General features: G+C 36.5%; 1 protein-coding gene across 7 annotated transcripts in view; it reads right to left on the minus strand.

The window, feature by feature from the left end:
* Positions 1 to 15,831, minus strand: part of CTNNA3 (catenin alpha 3) — a 416,441-nt gene extending 400,610 nt beyond the window's left edge. For 6 of the 7 annotated variants that reach the window (XM_048946507.1, XM_048946508.1, XM_048946505.1 and 3 more), the window contains exons 1-2: positions 10,986 to 11,112; positions 4,013 to 4,119 (exon numbers count right to left, since the gene is read on the minus strand). In XM_048946507.1, coding sequence (XP_048802464.1) covers positions 4,013 to 4,119; positions 10,986 to 11,010 — 132 coding nt within the window. In that variant the 5' untranslated portion in view covers positions 11,011 to 11,112. Of the gene's footprint in view, positions 1 to 4,012; positions 4,120 to 10,985; positions 11,113 to 15,600 lie in introns of those variants that run through there. The other variant, XM_048946506.1, reaches the window with a different exon arrangement.
* Positions 15,832 to 26,846: the final 11,015 nt, after the last annotated feature.

Here is a 26,846-nt window from a genome sequence, read left to right on the forward strand (position 1 = left end):
TGTGGTGTTGAGCTGCCTGCAGGGTTAAACAACAACACTACAGAAGCAAATTTATATCTAGTCTTAAATGTTATTCTTAGTATAATTAGCAAAAAGCAAAAGCAAGCTTTGGTCTCTGAGAATGAGATAAAGAAGGGGATACTTTTCTATTACATTAACTATGTTATGAGTAAACATTGCACTAGCATGCCAGTAGAAATCAGCTAGGCAAATGAAAAAACCAGATGACCAAATGATTGCCTCACACGACTTGTTCCACGACAGAAAGCATCTCTGATAAGAGCCCAGAATTACAGAAAGACTGTCTAACCATGTTCCCAACCTTCAACAGAGCAGCTCTCAGCAGAATGGTAGCAACTTTGACAATATTCACTTTTAATGTGTCAGATGTATCTACCAGAAAACCTTGATCATGGAATCATAGATTCTATGATAGGGAATTGTACCTAAAAGCCTTTCTTTCAAACATACTTTTCCCAAAACACCTGGAATAAAATAAAAGCCATGAACAAAGACAATCCCTTCTAGTGTTTGTTTGCACGGGGGCAGAGGGTTGAGAAGGATTAAAGAAAAATTTTCCCATTACTCTGATGACACAGGGCAACAAGCAGTATGTCGCCATGAGAGTACAGTACAGGAGTATAATGCTAGTCACACTAACACAGTTATGCCACCTTCCACATGTGAGTTCCTCTCTCTGCAGAGCCCTGCACAGCAATATTTTAACACGCTGCCTTAGGACAGGTCACTTCTTGGGATGCCGAGAGTGAGATGCAGCAATACTGGCAGTCCTGCAATCCCCTAGACATCATTATTTAAGGATATGGCTTCATTTGAAGGGAGAAGTTACCAAGTTAGACGGCTGTATGCAAAACAATGGGTTGTGCTATTTTCAGTCTCAAAGCGATCACCACTGTCAACTGCAAATTGCAGCAAAGAGAGAGGGAATCTAGCAATGTCACTTCCAAAATGACTTCTGCACAGGCTGCCTGCTGTTTTTTAAGTTTCCTTTCATACTAATGCCATTAACCAAATACTGTCCTAAGTCTTAATGTAACTGGCCAGTACAGACTTCAGAGAATCACAAATACACATAAATGCTCCTATAGTCCTTAAAGGCTACTCAGTACATTAGAACATGCATCTCAAAATGAAGTTAAACTATGTTCAAAGCAGCAGCTAAGTGAATCAGGCTAGAGCAGTCCTATTATCTATAACTGCTAAGACTGTCTTTCTAACTGTAGATCAGTTTCCATTTATTGCCTGTCCAACATCTTAATCATCCTTCAATTAATATTCATTTTCAATCTCTGCTTTTGCTTTTTCAATTTTTTTTTGTGCTTCCTCAGCCTTCTAAAATGCAAGTTTGTCTTTCAGAGTTCTGTTACAAAACAGCTCTATTATGTAACAAAGGGGGTTGAGTGTAAAAAAGTCAAAATCATATTCTCTTTGAGCTGAAGAAGCCTCCATTTTTAACAGCTTTTTAATCAATATTTCAGATTTTTTTTAAACGTTTTGGATAGCTTGTTTTATTGGGTTTCTTTGATCCAGTAAGACTCAGGCCAAAATTTACATTTCACCTCTTTTAAAAATGCCCACTGCTGTAGCATAAGCTGACCTACAGAATGCAGACTAAACCCATCCCAGCCTACCACTCTGAAACTGATCTTATACAATGGTGGATTTTGGCAACTTCCCACAAAGCACTGAGCTGTTACTGAAGTTTTATATGTCATCAATCATACCATGCAGAAACAAATATATAATAAAGGGAAGGTAAAAGAAGTGACAAGTAGCTTAGTTAATAAAAGCTTAAATCAAGATAATAATAAAAAGATCTCTTTCAGAAAAAGAGAATTTTCTAGAAGGAACAAATAGATAAAGACAGAAAAGATCAAAATTAATCAACATTAAATAATATTTCCAAAATGATCACCCAATAAAATAAATAAATAAATAAAATTCTGGATGGATGAAATCAGCAAAGACAAATTTTCAAAGGGGGGAAATACATATATATATATATATATATATATATATAAATTCATTAAAGATAAACTTACATCACCTAAATAGATTTTAAAGCCATTTTTTCAAAGAATATCTGTTATAACACATTATCAGTACATGTTTTCTTAGGTTTTAGACCATATAGGGGACTTCTAACAGCAATGACTAATCTGACATGAAAATGCAAATATATGTAAGCGTCATCACACCAAACATATCTGGCATTCTCTAGTCCTCATCTTTCATTGCTGTGTTCATTTTCTCTCCACTCATATCATGCGCTGCCTTTTTAGATATAATCTGACAGCTCCTTTGCATCTGGTCACAACTCCTTGGCAAGCCCAGATAACAAGTCTGCAGAGGACTGGCTCCCAGAACAAAGAATGAAAAACACAAACAGAGCAGTGTGTAAAAAGGAGTGCATTCCTGGAGAAACAAAATTTACCATAAGCCAAAGCTGACACAGTCAAAAGATGCCAATTAATGACCCATGGGAGGGAAAAATATATATTTTTCCTTTAGTATCTATTCAAGTACAACAATAGCAGTTGTGGTTTTAATTAAAATGATAGTTTTATTTATTTTAATAGAGAAATTGCAGTTATAATAAAATGGAAATAATAGAAAACTATGTAACTTTTTTGTATGTTTAAATGTTTGCTGTTTCATTTTGGTTTTGCTTTTAAAATAAGCTGTAAATTCCCAATTGTTGCATGTCTATAAACAAAATAATGGCCAGAATACTGGATTTTCAGCCTGGTTATGTTCTGTTTACCTAACCATTTTCCCAGTTACATTTTTGTTTGCTGTTTATTAACATATACTACTTAACAAAAAGTTATTCTCTTGTAACATGCATTACTCAGTGAATTTGAAAAGATATTAACCAAATCACAGAAGCTAATTCAAAGCCATTATACCTACCATTTTTCAGATTGTAAAGTTGGCCAAAGTATTCTCTGCATATTAGCAAATGTCTAAAATTTCTGAATGTGAAGTTGGAGCTCATTGTACCTACACAAACTGCAGCCAGAGCAATGACTGCCATGTAAACACATCCCCAGGAATCAGGACAAAGAAGAGTTAAGAAGCAGTGTACAGCAGCAACAGGAAATGCAGCATCTTGACAAGGCTGAAGGACACTCATAGACAGACAACCTTGTGATACATGCAATTGACTAAATAAAAACAGGTATTTGCACATTACTAAATAAAATGAAGGGAGTATTCAAAGAGATTGAGATTTAAAATAGAAGATGCACTTTGTGTTCTTTTTCACATAATATATTTCTGTAGAGGTCCTTTAACACACTTAGTTACCCACAGTATTTGCAGAATCACATCAAGCCTTCTGCAAGTAGGCCATTGCACTGGATAAAAAAATAAAAGATTTCTAATCCATAAAAGATATACACACAGTCTGTTAAAAATTCTCTGTTTAAGCACAGCATATCGAACTGGTGAATACTTCAAATAAAACTCAAGAATGCAGAACTGCTCCTAAAATGAAAGTTTCATCAGTAAACCTGCAAATCACCCAGTTCAAATTTTCTTTAGTAGGAAGGAAAAGTGCTAAGATATGTTTATGCAGTACACAGCAATTATGCAGCCCTTAGGGAATCTCTTCTAAAATAAAACAGAATAGTTTTTGGGGTTTTTTTCCCCCCCAGAATTCACATAAAGAAACTCACCTACAGATTTCAAGGCTCCATCCACTATTTACAATATGAAACTTTTCATGATTTGAACTCAATCTGTTAGCCCATGGATAACACTGTGCAAAAGACTAGCTAAAACATGCAACAGTTACTATCCCATACAGTGTTGTTTGCAAAGGAAGTGACTTCATAAATTACTAAAGCTGGAAGATGTTCTCTGCACAATTCCCAGGCCAGTTTCAGAAGAGTCGTGGGTTTCACAATAGTGTCCTTAGCCTAAGCTCTTCAACCTCATTCATTTCTCTATATGTCTATCTAACTTCTTTTCTGCAATGTTAAAATACCTGAATTATAAGTGGTTCCAGTAATTTCTCTACAGTGAAAGTCTGGATCTGCAGGTCCTGAGGATCAATTTTCAGTTTAATGTTTGGTACTTTGGTTGACATGTCGCCTAGGAACAAAGCAGAAAGATAAAAAAAAATAGTTTAGTATGTAATTAATAGCCATGAGAGCCCACTACCATCTGTTGGAGTCCAGAAACTGCTTCCCGGAGTACAGGCTTGGTTCCACAAAAGAATTAGGATTTTAAGAAATAAGATTTAATTTTATGATTCCTTGCTTCTAAATTGTGAAAATATATACAGATACTCACATATACTGTGAAATAATAGATTTAAGGCACACATAAATATCTTCTCTTCAATATTTCTAATTTGACTATGTATTTTAAAAATGCAAAAGGATAATTATAATAGAAATCCTTTAAAAATAAGTTCTGTAGTAGTCAATAAAATTGAGCTTTTAAAAAAATATGTATTTCATTCTTAGATCTACTGAAAAATTGCATTACTGAATACACCACAGAAGAAAAACATGGGTGTTATGTGTAGAAGACCTGTATCTTACTCATGCGTTAAAGCACAGTGGTCATAATAAACAGTTTGAGAACAAAAACATATATATAGAAGCTCCTAAAAGTCCCAATAATTGACAGTATGAGAAAATGAAACATTTAGTTGCTTTATACCCTGCAGTAGCAAATGCTTTCTAAGTGTCAAGACAGATTAAGTCAAGAAAACCTATAAATGAAGTCAGTAAGATGGAATTAAAGCTAAGGGAGATCTTTAAAGTGACTAAGTCATTCATTAGGAGCTTGATCCAAAGTTCACTGATGTTAATTTAAGGGTTTTCCCTGAGTTAACTGGGCCCTGGTTCAGGCTGCAGTGAAATGAGTGTGAACCAGCAGAGAATTACAACTGTGATCCAGAAGGAAAGCAACTAATTATTGCACCAAAATAAAAGACACTTTAAATTTTCCAGTAGCTCAGCTTCCCATAAAACGTAACTCAGCAAAGCCTTTTTATCCAGTAAAGACTTCAAACATAAAAGTAACGGATACCTGTCTGCTTTTGAGCAGGACTTATTACGACCACTGATGTTGTTTAATAAAGTAATAAGGTAGCTCGATTGTGCAGGCTGAAGGAATGTATTGTAACCTCCTGGTGAACCTAGCATTGATTTAATACTGGGTAGTAGGTTTAAGCTTTCTATACCAAGTTGTTGTTTGTCTTATAATAGATATCCACATTTCAATTGCAGGCAATGATAGTAAGAATGATAATTAAAGAATTAAGGTTAGAAGTAATTTAAGTTTTTGCCAATCTCAGTAAAGGTGATACAAGTGCTAAATTTATTGCTTCATTATAAACTACACTAGCTGCAGCCCTAGGTTTCCACAGATTCAGTTGCATATAATCAGGTGAGAGTGTATGGAAAGAACTTATTCTTTAGTTTTAATTATATTTACAAGTCAACAGATAAGAGAACAATCCTGATATAAAATTGATGACAGTTTTCCTTCAAGACAACATTTTTATTTTTAAAGGCAACTTTTGAAATGTCAGTGCAAATCATTTCACTATGTTTTACACATTTATTTTTTAGAGGTAAGAGATTTTGTCTGTAACAAAAGTCAAGGAAATAAAATTTGGGACACCAAAATTAGTTGTGTCAGTGGCTCTCTTTCTGTTCAGTGAATCATCAAGTAGACTGCTCCCACCTTCCTAACAGACTTCAGTGTAACTTATCCCTCTCTTTGAAGGGAAGTGACTTCCTTTCTCATTATTCAGCACTTCAAAAATCCAGATGTCTCTTAGTCAAAGGGACTGCAGCTTTTCTGCTAGCTCAAACTGCTTTTTCTCTTTCCTTAAGATAAAGTTCTATCAACAGAAGCACAGAATCATAAGGGCTGGAAGAGAACTCTGGAGGTCATATAGTCAAATTCCCAAGCAAGCTTTCAAATCTCATCTGCTACTCCCACCACCTCACTGTAGCCATTAAGAAGCAATTTGAGAAGGACAACTCAGTATCTTTTGCTCTTTTCCTTTTGTTGTAAAATACTTATTTACTCAAAGAGGCAGGAGCAAAACAGGGATGGTGGCTAGGGCAAAGCAAAATATTTTTGTTTTCAAACTTCGTTCAAGTAGTGTTTTTAGTATTTAGTAGCTCAATAAATCAAGAGATTTATTATTCTCTCTCTGACAGAGAGAGTCCCTATGATCTTTTCATCATTGAGTTTAGTAACAGGACAAGAAGTAATGGCTTCAAGCTGAAAGAGGGTAGATTAAGATGAGAAAAGAGGAAGAAGTTCTTTACTCAGAGGGCAGAGCAGTGCTAGAATTTCTTGCCAAAAGAGATTGTGGATGCACCGCACGTGGGAATGTTCCAGGTCAGGTTGGATTGTGGCCTAGGCAATCTGATCTACTGGGTGGCAACCCTGTCCATGGCAGGAGACTGAAACTACATGAGCTTTAAGGTCCAATCTAAACCTTTATCTGATTCTATGATTAAAGGAAGAACTGGAAGGAAGTAATTATATCACCAAGAAGCACTTCACTACAGAAAAGCAACAGGAATCAATCCTTTCCCATCAGACTGGTAAGCATTTTGGAATTGAAAACCTAGTAGAGACAGAGGCAATATTATATCCTTTGTTTGTTTGTTTGTTTTTTACCAGTCCTAGCTCTCTATTGTGACTATTAGTCAACAAACAATTGCTTTGCACTCCACAGTTCAGTATGTCCTTTTTTCAGAATCTCCTCATAAAGTAGAAGATGACCACACAGAACTGACCTGGGAAGAGAGGGATGCAATTAAAGAAGCTGTTTTGTTGTTGATGACAAAACAACATAAAGATTTTTATTAAATATGAAAGCATCACTCATCTAGCTGGCAAAACTAAACATGGTATGCATGCACTCTGAGATCAATACTGGAATTGTTGTACAGAAGAATGGTTTCAATTACCTGTATTCAGAAAAATACTTCTGAAATGCTGACATATCTAGAACTAGCCACTTTCCCCTCAAACCTCCATAGGTAAGTTCCAAAGAGTGAAACTGGATCACACAGCTGAACGCTATCTCTGAAAAACATTCTGAGAAGGAAAGTCTCCATTAAGAATCGGGCACGACTGCTTATTTCCATGGGAGAAATAAGTTTCTAGCATCATTAGAAACATTTCAACACTTAGCCTTGTGTCTCAGTAACAGAACACAAGCCAGTAGCTGGAAACCCTATCTGGCAAGAAAACTGCTGCACAAAAAGGCATTAAACTGAACTAATTGATCTAAGAAGCATCCAGTTTTAATCCATGCTATTTATTTCAAATCCACTGAAACATTTCAATGAAGCTGCAGCCATATGGAAGTTTTACTACTTATTCAAATCAGGCCTGTGATTCATTCCTAGGCTCATCCAGTCACAGAACCACATTTGGTCTGACAGCTGAATGACTTGAAATTATCACTGACATAAGGACACAATTTGGCTCATGACTAAAACATTCCTTGAATGTCATTATTATCACAGCCACAATCCTGACTACTTATAAGGAGAGCATAATTCAGGGAAGAAATAGTGGGTAAGTAATCCTAACAGTATCTGTTTATACTTTCCTTCTGCTAGGACTGGATTTACTGTTTCGAAGCTCACATTTGGTTCCTTTGAGTTGTACTTCCAACAAGATTTTTGAAAATGAGCAATGACTTTCTAAGACTGCAAAACTTTGCAGGGAATAAAACATAGGTTACACAAATGCCATTCTCATTTCTGTAATACTTTTGTGCTGTGACTCCTTCATTAATTGTAGCATACATCCAGCTTCATAAATCTGCAGTTAACTGTTCTACACATACCCAAACATTGCAATGATTAGATGACTTTTGTCATTAATCATAATATCTCAATGGTATTCAGTCTTGGAAAAGGGTATCTTGTGTGTGAAGCATTAAAAATAATTCAGAATTTTCAAAACAAAGTGGTTCTAAAAGATAAAAGTTTTATGCCGTTTCTGACTCTAGACAATATCTAGAATTTCAGAACTATAAAATTGCAAAATTAGTAAAATATTGTAATCAATTTGTCATAGCAGAGAGTGAATGCAATAAAGCAAGAAGTAATGCATACTCTATCTGCTGTTTAGCAGAGGAACCAACAAAAGTGAAACGAAGTCATTCAGAGGGCTTCATAAACCCACAATTTAAGACATCACAAAACTGCAAACTTGCCTGGTTTCTTTACATTGTGCACACAACATCCTAGATGATCTGAACTATGCAACTGGAGTTTCTTCTTACAGCTTAGACCAAAGACATCTAGACTGTACTCATTCAAGCAAGCTTTCTTTATACCTTTTATCAATAGTGATTATTACTCTAAATATTCATTGGTTCTTCATGCATGAAAACTAAAAACAGAAGTGAAACCAAGTTCACAACTATAAAATTATTTGAAAAAATACTGAATGTATAGTGATTTAAGTTTCTACCTCTCAATAATAATGGACTTAGTACAAAATGCAGTCTCAGAAGTCTAACACCTATCAGCTGCATCATTTTATTTTTAACAAGGAAAATTCAGAGAAATTTATCTATCTGTAAAGTTCATCACAATACAGCTTGTTTATAGGTAGAGCTACATGAGAGACTTCCAGCAACTCTCCTGCTAACACAGCAAATGCTATCAGTAACCTGGAACATAGGTTTTCACCAACATTTAGACTTCCACACACATGCTTGATTCAAAGACAGCAAAAATTATTGGGAGAGCCTCCATAATCTATTGAAGTGAGCTTTCTTTTAGTTCCAACTATTTCATTTGAAAGTCACAAAATATCTGTCATTCAGGTCTCTGTTTTTCTCATCTTCAAAACTAAACTGTTTTGGCAATTAACAACTTTTTCAAGTGCCTCTTCCATAATAAACCAGTAGTACAAGCATTTCTGGCTGTCTCTGCAGCACTGGCACAGAGGGTGTATGGCACGTCTTTGCCCACCTGTCAGCATGTTGATATAGCCCATGAACTTCATGCATAGAACTGAGAAACATCACCCTGCTGTGTTTACCCCCAAACAAAAAAGTCCACTTAATTCAACAACTCTCCTCTAGATTCACTTGGATTATATCCAGCCACATCATACCATAACCTTGAAAAAACCTTTTTTCTGACTATCCATACTTCATTGTTCATACATCACTTCTCTACATTGCTCCAAGGAGCCTGCTCTCTACTCACATAGACTCAAAGGTTTTAATGATACCACTGGTTCACACTTCTTATGTTTGACATAATTTTCAGAAACTTCCCAGCACAGGAGTATTTTTTTAAATAAATCACAACAAAAGCAAACAGACTACATTGATTCTGCTGTGAATTCCTTCTGGACCTGATGATGAAAGATGAAATGGAGTAGGTAAGAATGGACTGAAAACAACACTTCACACTTCTATTGAGATTTGAAAAACTCACAAGATGATTGTCAGCTTATTTTTTCTTCACATTCAGCCACGCTTTAAATTTGTAGAGGCTTCCACTTGATTCACTGATAGAAGGGTGTTACTAGCCGTTTCACTCAAAATTCAAACATGAGACCTTTGCTGCTTGCAGAGAGCTCCCCCCTTTCTCTCAACACACCTTCTTCTACTACGTATCACCTACAAAGATTAGATCTTTTCTAAATTTTGGCAAATTGGTTGTAATTATAATCACTTTCCACTAAACAATCTCAAATTTATACAGTGTTGCAAATCCAGTTCCATTTCTTAACATCAGAAAAACCTCCATGTACAGAGAATTTACCTTCTCTGATTTTGTAGATTTCTAAACCTTAACATATGGTCTAATGCAGATATCGTTATTCTTTGCTCAGCCCTGGCACAGGTTTCTGAAATCTACAATATTTTATTGCCTTGGGGCAAGCCAATAAATTATCATTAACTGAAAATCAGTTGCAAATTTTGCTTTATTGTTTCTGAAAATTTTAGTTATATTCTAAGCTATAAATGCCCTATTTAAAGACTTTGCTACTGACTCTAGTTATTTGGGGGGGGTTGTTTGTTTTTTCCTAATAATACTAACATATATATTTATAATTCTAATGTTCTTTTTAAGCAGACAAAATGGGAAAATATACTTGCAAACAAATGCAGTGAAAAGTGCAAAAAAAAGTGCATTATTTTGACACTGTTACCACTTCTTTAACTTAACAGACTCTTGTCACTATTATTTACCATATTAGTACAAAAGCTTTTTGGGTTGATTTCTGTTTGTTTGTTTTTAATAGAAACAAGTATAGAGGGTAGCAAAGAAAAATGCTGGTAGTAGAAATTATTCTGAGCCTTTTTGTGACATTTCCACTTCTTAATTAAGTAGATAAATTTTAGTGCCTCCTTCAAGATATGAAAAAAAAAAAAACATTTTTGGGGGGTTTTTAGATTATTTTTGTTTGTTTGCTGCTGTTGTTATTTCACTCTCTACATACAGTACAGATCTTGACTGCAAGATGTTTTGTTAAAAGGCTGCTTTAACCACACACTTGGTTATATTAACCTTTCCAGTAGGCAATTTCAGCATTGTAGACCAGGAACTCTTACAACACTTAGGATGTTAAGCATGTGTCACCAGATACAGTTCTGCTGTTTCCAAACATCCAGTAACGCAACCACCTGCACTCTTCTACAAGTGCTGCAAACTTAAAATAAGAACTTGTCCTGTCAGCGGATGTGCCCAAGCTGAAAATACTGATTGCTGTGGACCAAGAAAAACATACCCTTACAAAATAGTTAGTTTCTATCAATTTGCAGTACAGTCGAACACAGTACCTGCATTTTCTTAGATCAGTGTGAAAGTAAGCCATATGCAGACACAGACCAACCAGTTAGAGTTAGAAAGCAGAGTCACAGATATTCTGCAGAAATTAGAGAAGTTTAGAATCCATTTCCTGCTAAGTCAGTAGAAAGCTAACAGCACATCACTCACCTATGCTAGAATACAAACGGTCCATATTCAGAACTAAAGCAACTGCCTATGTAATATCCTTGTGTTAGGGAGCTTCAGTGCAACTGTTTTGGCTCACTATTTGGCTTCTGAGGCATCTGCAAGGGACTGCCTGACAAGCTGTCCAGTGTATTTCAGGATGACTGACAGGACATAGTGGCTGCTGGAATGGTGGCAGGGGGATGGGCATCCTTAAAGCTATATACAAGTGCACAACTACACAGATACATAGATACATTTAAAAAAAAAAAAAAAAAAAAAGATTAAAAGCCTTGAAATATGAAATATGCCATTACTCATATTTCTGGTGCTTATTTCTTGTAAATAAATAATTTCTTCTTCTTTCAGCAAGGCTATTGTTTTCCCATACATTCTGGTCATATGCCAGATTCCATCTCAAGGCAGTGACTCAGACCAGCTTCTGAACTGGACAGCAAAAGGATTCATAAGGCTCTAACCCAATCATTTGGCACCAAATTTGTTTTCTTTCTGTTGCATGTTTTTCCTCACTGGCATCTAGTGTATTATCCTATCAATATCATTAAATGCAAAGGCCCGTTGCCTTCTAAAAAATAAAGGGAAAAAAAAAAAAGGAAGACAAAAAAATATATTAAAACAAAGCAGGATGGATGACTATTTGTAAAAAAGATACACATGCACAAGACACCTGAGATTTCTAAGACAAGATGCATTACTGAGAGTGTGTACTAGAATGCTTTATTATATAATAAATAACAACTTAAGATCAAATAATTATTTAACAGCTCTATCAGCTGGCATCGGCACCATTTCAGGAATTCGTTAGCTTTTTTTTGCTGGTGATTCAGTACAGTGAGAGTAAATCAAATTTTATGAAAGCAACAAAAATAGTGACTGTATTTTTCCTAAATCCTTTAGATGATACTTGAGAAAATAATTTCCAGAATGGGGAGGAAAATCTGTTAAGATGTACTAGTTGGGTTTGCAACATAGCAGCATGAACTTCTGTGGGCCAGGCCACAGACTGGAATGCAGCAATAGATGGGAAGGATGGCATTCATTCAACACTGGAGAAAATCCATAAAACATGTGGCAAGATGGATTACTATATAAAGCTGCTAGGTTATATCTTAACTACCTCAGATTTTTTTTGATTTCTTATCATTAGCAAGAAGAAACATCTGCTAATGCAAAAGCAGTTGAAAAGAAAGAATAGCCAGAGAACTGGAAGGTAGCAAGATTCAGAGTTATTAATTATATTTATTCACTGCAGGCTACTACCAGTCTTAGCACGTAGATATAAATATACTGTGAAGTAACCAAAAGATACTTTTAGTGCTGAGAAAGAAAAAAAAAAAAATCAAAATAAAAAAAATAATGGATTCACATAGTCCAGACTACATTCTCTTTAACACACTGGCCACCTTTCTAACACATCTGAAAAACAACTGAAACTCCGAGGGAAACAAGATTTCTGCCAAATTCAACATAGCTCTCAGTGTAAGTAAGTAGAGTGGCATACATCATCCCTTTAAAAATGAATCTACCAAGGAAAACAGTATTAGCCTACTTCTTACCGGGTACAGGAGAATCCAAATGGTGAGGAATAGGTTATGATCTAATTGCATGAAAAGCTTTACTTAATGTTTATAGAAAAAAATGTTTGAGATGAGGAATTCATACTTCAGTTCGTGAACATCTTTCAAAAAGTGTGATGTCTAGTGAGACATCAAATGATAAATTTTCTCTGGATTATAACATTCTCAATGCACTCTTCTCCTTACTAAAAAGTTGTGTCTACTTCTCCCGTAGCGCATTCCATCAAATCTCTTTTTAATGTAGAGGTTATCTTTCAATTCCACACAAGGAAACAATCTGAGATAAATTACTTGCTCACAATCACACAGATTGCCAGTGGAAGAATCAGGGACAGAATCTGGTGATACATCTATCTGGTGGTCCATCTAACCGGAGAACCTTACTTCTACAAACTGCAGCCAATAAACAGGCTGAGAAGAGTAAATCATTTCTGAACACATCTTGTAACGTAAATCTAGAGAATATAATCTTCCACATTCAGGTCAACGTTACTCAGATATTACTATTTCTTATTCTTAGTAACATCAGCTAACACATTCTTCTCCCTTAAATATACTATCAAAATTACTGCCTTGGTTGCATGCACTTTTTCACAGTCAGTTGCAACGCAGTGACGAGTTCTAGGAGACATTCCAGCAGAGGTGTGAATCCTATAGTCTGATCAGCTGCACAGCCATTGGCTTTGCACTAGCATGCCAGACTCTGCTCTTCAAACAGCAACAATCCACAAATGTGTGCTTTAGTCCTGAGGCTACAGCCACAACAAGGAAATCCTCCTCCACACAAGTATCACTGAAGAAACTTACAGGCCTGACGATGATCACACTATATTAGCAGTAAACTAAATAGAAGTGACAACAGAACCAAAATAATCCTACTTAGTTTAGAAATATTTTAACAGCCCTATCTTCCTAACACTTCTTCCAAGGCATTTTTTCCCAAGAACTGGAGTTTTTTTTGCCCAAGAACTACAGTGCTAATATTTAAGATATCAAAAAAAATTATTTATTTCAGAAGGAAAAACAAAAAGGATGCTGTGCGACAGAGGCAGCGTTTCCTTCAAAAGAAAAGGTTTTCATTATGCTCTTCAGACCCTCTCCAAATTCTTTTCTAAAAACTTTTTAAAAATCTTTTGACATGAGCCCCTGTTCTATTTTCACTGCTTGCACTTTGAGCAGAACACAAGCACCCTTTCTCGTTGAAGTGGCACACAGTTGGTACATGGATGACTATCTTGTGCTGGCAACCATAGTTTTAAAACGTTTGGCTCCAAGCCCTCCCCTTTGTTATCGCTTTTAAAGTGTTCCTATCTCTATTCAGAACCAGAGACTGTTTAAATAAAGTTCAAGTTGACCTTTCACTAAAAATAGAATATTGTTCAGTTCTTGTGTGGGAGGGAAAAAAAAAAAAAGCACCAAACATTTACCAGTTTTGTTATTTGACAGTTATATACTGTAACATCCACAATGTTTTGCTTAACAGATACCTATTTCTTACTCAGTTGCAATGGTTTAAAATGCTTTTCTCAGTGGGACTGTTACTTCTCAAAAATTCTTTGTTTCATACCCACACCTTACACATGATGTTTCACTATCATTTCCATTTTAAGCAAATATTTTAAAATTAATATAGTTTGTAAGTTTGTGCACTCTTTGTTTTCTCCAGTGACCCAAGTAATGTAGTTGTTCTCCACTGTTGTCTAATGATAGGAACAAACCAACTCCAAAATTAATGCTGGCACATATAATCACTGTTTTTTAAGAATGTATTATTTTATATATATGTGAAAAAAAAAGAATCTGTTTGCAGAAAGCACACCATTTGGGACATCTGCAAGCAGCACATCAGCTAGCATCTACAAAGGCTTTATCTAGAACAACAGGAACAGTCTTTAATACAAACTGTCATCTGACCACACCAACCTGCAGGAAATGTACAGACTCAGACTCTATCCTACTAACTCATACATAGTAATTCTTCCAAGGAGGCTCCTGGCACTGCATGGCACCTTACTGATTCAACCAGTTTCAAAATAAAATCCAGCTCAGTAGAGAAACACTATCCAATAGATTCACCATTTCTTCTAAAACAGTCTCTTTGAATGCAAAAGAAGTTGAGGATGCTCCATCTCCAGAGATTCAAGGCCAGGCTGGATGGAGCCCTAGGCACCCTAGTCGAGTGAGTGGCAGCCCTGCTCACAGCACTGGGGTTGGAACAAAATGATCTTTGAGGTTTCCTCCAACCCAATTCATTATATGATTCTACAGTTTGACCCCTCGTCCTCATTCTAATACAAAAGACTTTGGCTAATGAATAATCCTACAAAAAATTTCTTTGTTCCAAGGCAAATTGTTTTCCTACTATTGACCAATCAATAAGGAACAGGAGAGAACAGCAACAATTCATTATGTATTTCCTTCTAAATGCCTGACACCAGGCCTAATTCTTTGCTGTTGCAAGTATTTTTGGCTTCAGTGGCTTTGAACACACCTCAGATTTTAATAAGAGGAGCCCAAACGTATTCTGCATAGAGAAAAATGTCCTAACATACATAAAGTTTTTGAAATATGCCAACCACTATAATGAATGTAACAGCCCTACTTAGAAGTAAGTGCCTTCTTACCTTAATATCAAATCATGTATAAAATTGTCTTGTACAGTATTTTTTTTGCCAAGGTTATAAATGCATAATTATATAAGCCTTCCTAGCATTGGAAGCAATATCCAGTGAAGTACTAAGAGATAAACGAAACTTAAGAACACAATTCATTTAACAATTCACCCTTCCTTTAACAATATTCTTTTTTCACAAATAGATAACACAAAAATGTTGCATACCTTTGGCTACTAACTTCAAGTGACATGATCATGGTAATTTTGAATATTCAGAGAATTAAAAAATATCATACTTTAATGTTACTTCTCTAGAAAGTGAATTATTTAAGTAACTATAGTTCAATTCATAGCTTCACATTCTTTTACTAAATGGAAAATTCCCTTCATTTCTCTTCAATCTTACCTTCCAAATGAAGAATCTAACAAAAGATCCTTGAAAAAGCTTTGTGAAGAATTCCTCTCAATGCTGCTTGATTCTAGAGGCACTGATGGCAAGAGAGCAAATGACTCCCATTCTTCCTTCTCTACAAGAAATAAAAAAGGAGTGGAAAATAGTCCAAATGGGGAGGGGAGAACCCATTTGGGACCTCCTCCTACTCTGTAAGTTTCCTGACTTTACTGACTATTTGTTACAGTGCACAGCGCTTTAAGAAAGCCCAAGCTCATTCTTAATCTTGAAAACAGTTTGTCACTAAGCTTTCAGACCCTCAACCACATGGTACTGAAGTCAGCTGCAAAGCCCCCTCTGAAATCGGTGAGTTTTATGTTGAAGGTGAGAGGGCAAAGTGAAACAAGGAAAGCAAAGGCCATTGCTGTAAAATCCAGATCAAATACTGTTGCAAGATATGTATTATGGCATTTCATACAAACTACAGTGTACACAACAATCTTCATTTACCTTTATGTCACAAAGCACTCAGAAGTTATTTCCAGATCAATAATCCCACATTTATAGTATTTTTCACCAAGGTAGCCAGTAGAAATCATAGCAGCTTTGAGCACCTTGACACATAGTGCACACAGAGTGCATATTAAAAATAATAATAATAATAATAAAAACAAAATTTCAAAAGGGCAGAAACTGTTCAATACTTCTTTATTCTGCTAGTCATTATCTATTCTGCTGCTTAAGATTGTAACCATTTTAAATCATGCAGTCTGAGGATTTGTATATGAGTTCTATTTGTCAGGCTAAATTTTCTTTTTGGAAAATTTCAACCAAAGATGTTTAGCTATTTTTAGTTGGTTTGGAGGTGAAAAGGACACAGACAGCCTGAAGGCTGAGATTATCTGACACCAGATGAAGAGCATTGGAGAGGCTCGACTGGATGAAAATACAGAGACCAAGGGAAGGCAGAAAGCAAGATTTGGAGAATGTACTAAGACAGTTGGACGAAACAAAGCAAAATCTGTCCCATTTCAGCCCTGTCATCCAATGGCTGACTGACTTCAGTTGCACTTTTTGCATTTAAAGCTGCATAGAATATGTGAAAGTCAGGCAAAAAATTATACTATATATAGATCATCTTATGGGCGACTTTTTCCCATGCAACAGCATCAGTTATTCACAGAAACCAAGGAAAATTTTCTAGATGATGATTTACTACAGGAAAATGCACCTGGAGATGTTACATTAAACTTATTACTTCATAATTACTCTTCTCAGAATTTCAAGATTTAAACTTGAAAGACAAGCTTTCCTTTACTCACCTCCAACGCATGAATTTAGAAGGCATGAACAGCCACAGAAGAGAGCAGCTAGACTAAATTAAAGACTCAGCTTCCTGAGCACTATATTAAAACTAAGATGTAATCCAAGCCTTAATACTACTAACTGCTCCTAATAAGAAGTTCTCGGTGTTTCTAAGCTCTCCTATTTAACTCGCTACTTGAAAGCTCAGAACAATAAAGGAAGTCACTTAACTACAAGATTCAAGAAAAACAAGTGAAATTAATTTAGATGTTCACTACTTCATTCTTAAAATTCATTAGATCTTTCTAATCACATCAGTGCTTCTTTTCAGAAGTAAATTGGTGAAAGCAGAGCCTCCAAATTCTAATAGATAAACTACATTGTAAAAAATAGCAGTTTTATTTCATGTCCTTTGTTCCGTCATTTCCAACAGGTAATGTAGAATAGGAGTCAGATGCCTACATTAAACACCTAGTGCCATTTTAAATACTATGGGGTATTCATCATACAAGCCCCCACAATGCCGCAAGCCTCCCACAGCCCTGGCCAGGGCTGGATATGGAGATGCCGTAAAAGGCCAAAGGAATCTAAAATGGTCATAGACACACATGCTTGTACCCTTTCATCATTCCCAAGCTGTCTTCATCTTAACAAATGCTTCCAGCAGGTTGCCAGCATAAAGCTTTTGCAACAGACCAGGCACGTCCAACCCATGCTGCAGCCTGCCCCTGGCCCTGCACCATCATGGAGGTGGCTCTTCACCACCAAGCAGCCCCATCCAGCCGCAGGTGTGCACTCATTGCTCAGCAACAACCAAACAACAGTGCACAATTGGCACTATCTGGGCTGAAACCAGCACATAGGGAGGACACAGTGCAGTCTGAACTCATGTCACGACAAATATTTTGATATCTTGGCTAAACACAGTTTTGTGGACAGCAAAACATTTGCAGCCTTGCTTTCCTTTTTTATTCGAGAACAAAGTTCAATATTGGGAAAAAAAAAAAAAAAAGCATCTTTTTTTGTAAATTTCCAATTCTATTTTCAGTTGACAAAAATAAATCACCTGTGAATTTTCAAACTAAATGCATAGAGTTGCAATCAGATATTCACCTTAAAGAAAAAGTTTTATGTATTTTGGTTCCTCTTTTTTGTTTTAATAAAAAATACTAACATAAGGTTTTTTTTTACTTACATGCATTAACTACATTATATATTTTATGATATAATGATAGTAATGCCTCTTGTTTTATGTTAGCACACGACATCAGAAGCAGATGTTGGTGGCATGGCAGAAGTTGAACCTTTCCACCAACACTCCATTTTATTGCCACGTGACAGAAGATACCTGACATGGGAGTGCATATAAAACAAAGGTGTGTCACTGAATTCTTGCATGCAGAAAAAATGGCATTCACCAGCACTCACTGAATAGTTGCAGAGACCAAACAGTGGGTGTCAGTGAGTGGTGCATTTCAGCAGTGGCAACAGCAGGTCACCTCCATTGGTACAGATTTTGACTAGTGCAGAATGCAGGCTCTTATTCATCACTGGTGAAAATGCACAGCTAATGGTGGTGACTATGTTGAAGAATAGCGTTCTGTATCTGAGAACTTGCTCTATCAAATAGTTACTGTGCTCATTGTTGTAATTTCCATGAAAATAAATAGGAGGCGTTACATTCAGTGTAACCTAGGTAAATGTAGCCCAATTCCTCTTCACCCAATGCAGCCCAAGCAAGCCAAAATTTGGTCATCTACACACTAAGCACTATCAAGATGTTTAACCCAAGAGAAAATAGCCAATAGTAAACACAAACAGAACCAGACCCCCTACCTGCTAGGTCTGTCTACAATACATCATGGTCAGGTAACTTCAGTGATGCAGTCCAAATCAGCAGGTTTTGTGCAAGAGTTTAACAGTGCTGAGCCAATAATTTACAGATACAGATGGTTCTGAAAGTACTTTCAAATTTTGTTGTAGCAGCTGCTGCCGAAAATTGAGAAGAGTGTTTGCACTAATACACCAGGAAAGGGACAGAAGTGATGGAACACATTTCTCAAGAGGATGGATCAACAAGGCAAAGAAGGCACTAAAGTTATCTTTCAGTTACCCCCACATTAACACAAATGTTTGCTTACTGGTATGTTTATATCATTTCTTTCTTTTTAAATCCAAAAACAGCTCTAAGGCAAAGCAGCCAGACCCCTTAACACTGAGAGACCTGAAAGCATTCAGCCTGGAGAAGAGAAGGCTGAGAGTAGACCTCACTGCTTCCAAACATGAAAAGTGCAATATTCAAGTTGATTGGGGTGGACTCTTTTCAGTGGCATACAGTGACAGAATGAGTAGCAACAGGCAGAAATTGGAACACAGAACTTTCATACTAACACAAGGAAGAACTTCACTGTCAGTAGTGACAGTGCACTATCACAGGCTGCTCAGGGACTCTGTGGAATCTTCTCCAGGGATACTCAGGACCCACCTGGGCACCTTCCATAGAGACCTGCTGTAGGGAACCTGCTTTTGCAAGGGATTGTACGAGATAATCTCCAGAGGTCCCTTCCAACCCTGTAATTCTGCAGTTCATTATACCAGACTGTTACCAGTTGTATCTGGAATCACCCCTCAGAGCTACATTCCCTCTTCAGTAAGAGGTAGCATTCGCATATATCACATCTTTGACCCCGAGAACATCCCAGCTTCCATATCAAAGCTGCTGTCTTAGCCAACAGCCTAAGAAAGGTTCACTCACCTACACCCCCTATTTCCACCTCACACATCCTACTCTCTGCCTCACCCTCCCCTGCAGAAGGATGCAGGTTTCAAAACCCACTCAGACAGAGGTCAGGCAGCGCAAGTCTGCCATACACATTGCTCCTTTCTGCACTCCCGCTCCTCAGCCCTCTCTGGCCCCAGTTCACACCCACACAACGATAGCGCAGCTCTCTGTAATAACTGACGGGAGAAACAAAGGGAGATGGCTGCGCCGTCTCACAGTGAGGAACTCCAACGGCCCCGCGCGCGCCACCTCTCCTAACGGCCCGCACGCGCGAGGAACCGCCCTCCGCCTCCTCCCGAATCCCCACAGGCGCTGCGGGCTGTGAGGAAACCACTTTCCTCTGCTCAGATCGTGCTCTGACAGGTAATTTATTGAGGGAGCATCAGTCTTTTAGCTCACCCAGTGCTCACTAAAACTGCTGTTTCATTAAAAACAAACCATTATTCCAAGCCCTGTGATAAACAGCTTGCAGCTTGTTTGCAAACAGTGCTTGCTGAGAAAGCCATGGACCACTGTTATGCTTCCACTGCCAGCGAGTGGGAAATGAAATTTTCCTGCGCAGATGCTGTTATTGGCAAATCTTCCTGATAGCATCTCATCTCCTCCTAAAAGCAGCTGTGAGAACTGAATGTGCAAATTTGCATTAAGCCTATCTGTGGGGTTTTATTTCAATCAAATGTTCTATCCACATACATGTATTGCTCCTGACGTACACAGTTTGTCAGGTGGCAGGGCTTTCAGTTGTCACGAAACTTCTCTTTGGTTCACAAGGCAAAGTTCAGCTTTTAAACTGTACGTATTCTTCTGTAGAACAGAATAGAATATTCTGAAATTCTGGGCAGAATTTCACAGCTTCTGTGAGAGCCAGATCTCACCAGACCTAGCACCTCTGGGGAAGCACACTGGACCTTTAATAAATCTAACCTCAAATCATGGAACAAGGTGTCCATGCCTGCACTGAGGGGGCACAATCCCTACTGCATCCCAAGCACAATCCCTGGTTACCAAGCTGAGCAACCATGCTGACTCAGGTTTTCACACATCTCACAGATGTGAGCTTCATTCCTACAGAAGCCAAATAAAAAGTGTGGAACAGGAGAATGGCTGAGTCCAGCCACAGCATTACGACACAGACAGGACGAGTGATCAGACTCAGGATCTTAGTCTTATCCTGGATCCACCATTGTATGTACAACCGCATTTCCTTAAAAAATGTAGACTATCCTAGACTAAAAAAAAAAAAAACCACTTCAAAAATTACTCAAAGTATTGTTTTCCTTTACAGCGCATTTCTTTACAAACAGCACATCTCAATATTCCAACAGTCCATTTGCCCTCAACTATACCTGTAAGTAAATTCACTAATAGTCTTTTCTTTCTAGGTTCAGCTGTTTTACTGATTTATTTACTTACAATAGAAGTTCTGAGCAGATTCAATATATTTCACATTTGTACATTCTTATTTAATCAGGCTTATCAGAACTACAATCCGGTTCTGCAATCCATAAGCTATGATTTTAGACAATCAGTATATAACATTATTTAAAAATAACCTGTGTACAAGGCAGTAATCACTAGTACTGTCAAGCCACGCAGTGTAAAATTAGCAGGGTGGAAGCTTACGTGACAAAATGAAGCATATACCTATGAGCTGCACAAATGAAATGGTAGCGCCTGCAGTTCCTAAATCAATTTTAGGTCTTCTGGGAATCTGCACACAGAGAAGACACAAATCTCTAGATTCCCATTGCCTGAGATTTCATTCTTCAAACTATCTTTTGAAATTTTCACCATGAATATTTTTCTTGAGCAGAAAATGTAGCTTATAGAGGTGATAGAAACAAAGACTAAAAAGAATAGAACATTCACAGAGATCACATGAGCCTCAAACAGTTCAACAGAAACACCTTGTCACTGTGTTTCTCCAATTGTAAAGCAACAGATAGAAAACATCAAAAATGCAGACCTATAAAAATCAAGCTTTTAACCCTACCTTCTCATATTCTATTCCACAGATACCAGCAGGCAAGCAGAATGCTAACAGTAGATGTGTAATTAGCAGATCTTTTAGGTAGTGATAAATATGTAGAAGATTGGTTTGAAAGAAAGAGACTACTGAGCAAAAATACTCATGGTAAATTGACTTTAACAGGTGATCAAAGTTGCATCCATTCTATCTAATACAGATATTTTGCTTTACTACTTTCAACATCCTCTTGTGCAATGACTCAAGGTACACAAAGTATTTGATTTTATTTGATGTGTAAATGCAATGGTTTATTGCTATGATCTATCACTGAAGCTTAATAGGAATTAGAGTAGTCACGTGCACTGGATAATTGCAACCTGTCAATGCTACAGATAAATTTTATGTTAAAATACAAATTTGTATTTCAGGTTTAAGCTTTAAGTTTTTCATTTTATTAAGCATTCATGTCTAACTTCCTTTACTGCAAGCAGCAACAAAAACTTCAAAAAGTTATAAAGTGATAAATCACTCTACTGTAAATAATCTTAAATGATTTTAAGATTAATCTATAAAAAAAGGAAATGAACCAGAAATAACACATATTTTAATCCTTCAGTCATGCACCATGAATATAATTATTATGCTTAAGAGATGGATACAGAAAATGACCCTTAAAAGTCTTTCAGGGATACTGAAGATCCCATAAGAGTTTCCTAAGCATAGGATACATCAAATACAGAATTTCAAAATACAGAAGTATAGCATTAAAGCATCATTCTTTATGTCACTGAAGTAGACTAATAGTGAAGGCAAGGAACAAAGCAAGAAGAAATTACTACTACAAGAAATTGTAGCTATAAAGGATTGTCTGAAGTAATTTATTTTTCATGATTGTAAGGCTTAGATATTCAGATTTGTTAAGTGATCTTCAGAGCTGATAGAAGGAAGAAGTTTACAGAAGGAAAAATAAGCATGCAGCATTATTAGTTATTGTTAGTCATTAGCTTTTTCAGTAATAAAACATGAAATCTGAATTACTTTAGTGTTGCCAGTACTACCTGTCTTAATATGCGATCTGTGTTGGATTTGTTAATTCATGTGTATTCTTCAAGGGAGATATAAAACTTACTCTTGAATATTTTAAGTTGCCCAGAAGTACTTGGTTACCATTCCACTGACACCGCTGTAAATGTTCTTAACAGGCAGAATCTAATTTTTTTGTTGCAAAGATCAGATGCATATAATTAATAACTTGTATTAAAATAATTGCATTTGTAAAGTCACGCTTTTTAATGTGAATAAATCCTGAAATTATTGCATTTGTAAGGCGAAGAGAGATTGATTAATTTACAGGGCACAGGGCAAGAGAGTGAGAAGGGATGAAAGAAGCATAACCAAATGAAATCTGAGGAAAAAAAAAGGAAGAAAAGTGAAATGTTTAAGTGCTTGGGGAAGCAGTTCTGTATTTGTCAAGACAACAGTAATATAGAAATTACTTAATGCTGGAGAATATATTTGGAAACTGATTATCGCTTACATATTTTTGCTGCTGGTTGTTTATGATGATCCATCCATATTTGTGTTATGGTTTTTGCAACACTTACATAGAGAAGTTAAAGATATAAAATAATATTGGCAAATTTGTCCTATTACTGCCATTATTTTGTGTAAGTTTGAAACTGCTTTTTCTCTCTCCTTTATTAATTCTAATGTCCAGTTTTTTCTAGTTCTAGCTGATTAAAGGAGTACGAATTTTAGGACTCCTTTGGGAGAATAATTCTCCTTCCAAAGTACATTTATCCATTGGGAAATTTTATCTTACCCTACATTCATTTTCATAAAATCACAGAATTGTTAAGGTTGGAGAAGACCTCTAAGATTATCTAGACCAACCGTCCACCTGCTACCAATGTTTCCCACTAAACTCTGTTCTCTAGTACCACATCTACGTGGCTCTTGAACATCTCCAGGTACCATAACTCTTCCATTTCCCTAAGCAGCCCATTCCAGTGCCTGACCACTCTTTTGGAGAAGTTTTTCCTAATATTCAACCTGAACTTTCCCTGCCACAACTTTAGGCCATTTCCTCTTATCCTGAATTTTGGCCTGCTAGAGATTCATTAAAAGCTCATTTGAGATATAAAAGCCTTTTCTACTCTTTAAGTTATATCTAGCACTATCCTGAAGAAAAATCCAAAGTACTAATGGCTCCAGTTTAGCCTGCATTTCCTAAGTAAATATATTACAATTTCATTTTTAATTAATGAATTTTTTCTTAATAACATAATACTTCCCAAAAGCTGTCAGATGTAAATTGTATTCCCACGTAAAAACAGATACCATAGCTGCAAAATATTTATCATAGAACAATGTATTTATAAAGCAATGTTAAATGCATGAATTCTGGTAATGAAATTAACCATTTGTGTGCATAAGAGTTATTCCCACTTTTAGTCAACAATATATCAAATGCTTTAATTAAGCCTTTAGTCTCATGCCTAGCTGTTTTCAGTGTCCTCCAGCAGATACTGGAAAGTATTTCTCAAGAATTGCTCATACCATTCTAAACTACCTACTAAGGGCAAAGATCTCCTTCCTTCTAACATCCATAGAAGGTGACCTGAGAAACCAGCAGAGACATCCAGAAGTCAAGTGCCTACTTGAAAGCTGCAGAAGCTCAATCCCACTCAAACTGCCTCGGACTAGTTTTCTATTCCTTTCTCTCCTCTGAATTGCCAGGTTAGCCAGGTATCTTGGACTTAAAGATCTTTAAAAATAAGATAGTGAACAATAGATAGCATTCTTTAATAAGCACCCACACTTGGGTAAACACTGTAGTGCTTGGCAAGCTGCCTGTTTCTTACAATTTAAGAATTAATTTTAGGTTTTTACTTCAGGTTTGTGCCTTTTCTTAGACGTTAATGCAGGCGTTCTGGGAAATATTTTTAGTTATTTCCTTTATATTGAGATCTCTTTCTCTTTTGGCACTCGTAGTTTTGTAGCAAAGTGCTAGAATTCAAATAGCACTCTGCAAATACCATTATTCCTCCTATTTGACCATTGTTCACCTAAAAAGATTGTGCAGAAATACCGAAGATTCCTCTTCATATGCAGCATCTGCAACACATCCTATCTGCTGCTTTACTTGCAGCTTACACAAAGAACACTGGAGGTCACTCTAACCCAAGGATCAATTGGAGCGAGTGTTTTTTTAAGATTAAATTGAATGTAGCTGGTTAAATAAAAATACTGCATGTGCCATTTGCAACAACCTGCCAGCTATTGTGATTATGTTTTACTGAAACTGCATCTTTATCTCAAGTCTTGGATTCACGTGAATACAAAATACCTGCAACAGACATGTAAAGAAAAATTATGTTTCTTATGTAGTCTATTTAGGAAGTAAATTTTCCTAAATTCACGATATAAAAATTATACATCCCAAATAGTCAAACACAGGGGACACTGAGTATATTTTTAGGCTTTCTTATTTTAGGACACCACATGCATATTTCAGATGTCTCTGAGTATTCATTTCCTACAACCTGGCAAAAGGGACTGGAGTGGTCAGACTATGTAGACTAGGGCATTTCTTAGTCAAGAAAGGCTTAATGCACAATAAAAGCTCTTGAGGTAAGTTCCTCATACTCCAGATCCAAACATTTCTAGATGAACAACCTGTAAGCCATCTTTAAGTCACCACACAAAACTGTGCTCAGATATACAGCCCTCCCAAGGATATGGTCTAACCATTTGTGAGCTCAAACTGGTATTCTGTAGAGGACTTTTTTGGTGGTTTGTTTTGTTTTGTTTTCCCATCAGATAAATTGGGTTTAAAGCAGCAGTTTGTATTTGCTGCCAACGAGCTGTGGGAGAGTTTCTATTGAATCCTAAGGCTGAGTACAGTCTACATTCTGCAGACACACCATGCAGATGTCTATAACTTGCCCATTTTCTCACACAAGGCACACGATTGTCTTTCCAGCAAAATTTTCAGTAAATTTGAAATAAACATCTTGAAAAGGAGATTGGGTTGAAAGTTCAAAATACGGTTCCATTGTTTAACGTTGATGCTAATTAGCATAACTGATGAGACATGAGAATTGTGCTATTAATGTCTGGGACAGTTATTAGGACACCAATCAAACAAGAAGAGCGTTCTGGTGACATGAACATTTGCATATTACATTAATTATACCATTCACATGGATTTTGCTTGCAATCAAACCCACATAAAATAGTAATCAAAATAATATTTCTGATTTTCTCTTTAACTTTTTTTATGCAGGTCAGAAATCTCTCTAAAGACAAGTTTTACATAATTTCCACTTTTTTTTCAGCTTGCAGTCATTGCGAGATGTATTAGCTATCCAGAATTCTTATCTAAAGAAGAGTGTTCTAACACTTGAGTTAAGAAAAAAGATTAAAGAAAAATGCTTCTTTAACATAATACTACTGTACAGTAGTGTACAGAGTTCTCCAAAACTGCTGTAGTATTACACTTCCTCAATAGAATACAAGAATTGTTTGTGCAGTCTAAAAACAAAGGCATTTTGACCTACAATTTAAGAATGACTTTACTGCTATGTTTCAGTTTCCTCAGAAATAGCTACTACTATTACCAATCTCAACTTTGATGTACCAGATTTCAGTTCCCTTTGACTCTGAGTAATAGAAATGTTCATACGTTTCTTAAAACAAGTTACTACTTGTGTGGATTTCAAGTAGGCTATTTTCTGTAACAGAAATGAATCTTCTGCTTATCCATTAGTACAGAAGTAAACAGCTTTGCTCCTTGTCCTCACATCCTTAAAAACATTGAAATAACATTTGTAATACAAATCCCAAGTCTTTCCAGGCACTTACATCTGAAAAACACTTGTTTCTCCATCAACATGATCTCTGACTGTCCGCTTCTATTTCTTTTCTGTACCATACACAACTATACTTGGTCATACTGAAAGCACTGTTTCTTTTCCTCCTGCTCTTCACGCATTTGTTATTTACTGAGGAACTATTATTTACGTAATAAGGAGAATGTGACACAATCATGTTTTTCACCTTCCTGTATATGCTACTAGGTATACCATGGGCTTATAAGAACAGCATCTTAGCAGGCATCACACAGCTTGTGCAAGCCTTGCCAAACAGACAAAACTACACAAACATCAACAGAAGATCACGTTTAGCAACCAGCAAGCAATT

This window comes from Lagopus muta, chromosome 5 (assembly GCF_023343835.1).
Source record: "Lagopus muta isolate bLagMut1 chromosome 5, bLagMut1 primary, whole genome shotgun sequence".
Lineage (NCBI taxonomy): Eukaryota > Metazoa > Chordata > Aves > Galliformes > Phasianidae > Lagopus > Lagopus muta.